At 43.9% G+C, this 1,796-nt stretch overlaps 1 protein-coding gene across 1 annotated transcript in view; it reads left to right on the top strand.

Moving 5' to 3' along the window:
• Positions 1–1,286, top strand: part of LOC147429920 (basic blue protein-like) — a 1,553-nt gene extending 267 nt beyond the window's left edge. Inside the window, exons 1-2 of the mRNA XM_086495432.1 lie at positions 1–30; positions 833–1,286. The exon at positions 1–30 is cut by the window's left edge and continues 267 nt beyond it. Coding sequence (XP_086351558.1) covers positions 1–30; positions 833–1,170 — 368 coding nt within the window. The 3' untranslated portion in view covers positions 1,171–1,286. The remainder of the gene's footprint in view (positions 31–832) is intronic.
• Positions 1,287–1,796: the final 510 nt, after the last annotated feature.

The following is a 1,796-nucleotide window of genomic DNA, read 5'->3' as shown; positions in this document are numbered from 1 at the left end:
ACAAGGCATTCAGGGAGGGCGACATTCTGTGTGAGTTCCTCCACATTACACTTCAACACACACACACACACACTTGCCAATTGATAGCACACATAAATGCAAGTGATCATACCCGCATACCTGTGTCTAAATGCCAATCGATCATAAATACATACACAAGAAGATTTAGAAATTTTCTCATGTAGGAAAACAGAGTCTTTTCCAGTGTTTTTCATACAATGAATAACATCATGAGCTTCTGCTCGGGAGGCACCACATACCTAGCTAGGTACGATTGGGGGCAGGGGACCGCCCCCCCCCCCCCCCCCCCTCCCCCGGGGCCGGCGGTCCCCTGCCCCCTATCGTACCTAGCTAGGTATGCGGTGCCTCCCTCACAATAATTCCCACATTGTGACTTACCTCAACATCATGAGCTTCTGTGAGGGAGGCACCACATACCTAGCTAGGTACGATTGGGGGCAGGGGACCGCCCCCCCCCCCCCGGGGCCGGCGGTCCCCTGCCCCCTATCGTACCTAGCTAGGTATGCGGTGCCTCCCTCACAGAAGCTCATGATGTTGAGGTAAGTCACAATGTGGGAATTATTGTGAGAATTTGTCCAAAACTTCTTGTGATACATAGCTTAGGTTTGCATGCGCACATGCTTGCCAACTGATCACTCATGCATACCCTAAGGTTGCATCATATGGCTTCCTTGATTTAATTAGGGAAGCCTATATGATACCTCTCTGATGACAATACACACTCGCATCGATCGGTAGTCATTGCAAAAGAATATCGTCCGATTTTCTAACTCCATCACTCACATGTGACAAAATCTTTTTGTCTTCTTAGATTTTGAGTACAATCAAGGAGCTCATGATGTGGTGGAGGTTAGCAAGGATGATTATGATGCATGCCAAGGTGGTAATGCTACCAATCGGTGGATTAATGGCAATACAAGCGTAACTCTTGTGGGAAGCACGAGTACCCACTATTTTATATGCTCATTTCTTGGTCATTGCCCGCCCATGAGACTTGTTGTCCATGTACTCCCTTCGCTTAGCGATCCACCTGCAAACACTACCATGTCCATACACGCCAACCACAGTTTGAAACTGAAGAGTTCATATGTGGAAACATTTTTCGCTCTCATGGCAACTTATTTGTTTGCATACCTTGCATCTCACTAACTTGACTCTAGGCGCTTTGTCATGTACATTGTATGCTAAACACATTTTTGTAATAATTTTAAGAAGAATAATCTATGTAAGGGTTTATAGTTCTAATGCATGAATCATCTTCAAACATTTCTGTGTTAAGTAATGGCAAGCTAATACACGAGTGGTAGCTCATGTTTACGTTATTGTGTGAGTAAGTTGTGCTTAACTTCCAAATGAGCATATGTTCACATGGCTACTAGAAGAGGACCAGTAACACACACACTGGTAGCCATTCATAAACAAGGCTTTTGATTGATGCATGGTACATACAAAGCTTACATTGCCAATGGGTCGGAATTAGTGTTATAATTCCTACAGAGTGATAGTCATCACGTACAATGTAGAAGTGTAAGCTAAAGCGATTAGGCGGTGGGCACTGATTTGGGATTTGAAATCAAATGTTTTGAGACAAAAGTTATTATCAATGAAATAGCCCATGACAACCCAAGGGACACCATACTAGGTCATCGAGTACATCTTGACCTTTCCTGAATATGCCATATTTGGCATACATGTTAGGAAAGTTGGCCACACATGTCCTATGTTTCAAATAGTCCTTGACTAACAATGTCACTGTGAATTTTGTTTGCCCATGT

This window comes from Adiantum capillus-veneris, chromosome 22 (genome assembly GCF_014529385.1).
Source record: "Adiantum capillus-veneris isolate H3 chromosome 22, ASM1452938v2, whole genome shotgun sequence".
Taxonomy (NCBI): domain Eukaryota; kingdom Viridiplantae; phylum Streptophyta; class Polypodiopsida; order Polypodiales; family Pteridaceae; genus Adiantum; species Adiantum capillus-veneris.
This window is presented reverse-complemented; position numbering and strand designations above follow the sequence as displayed.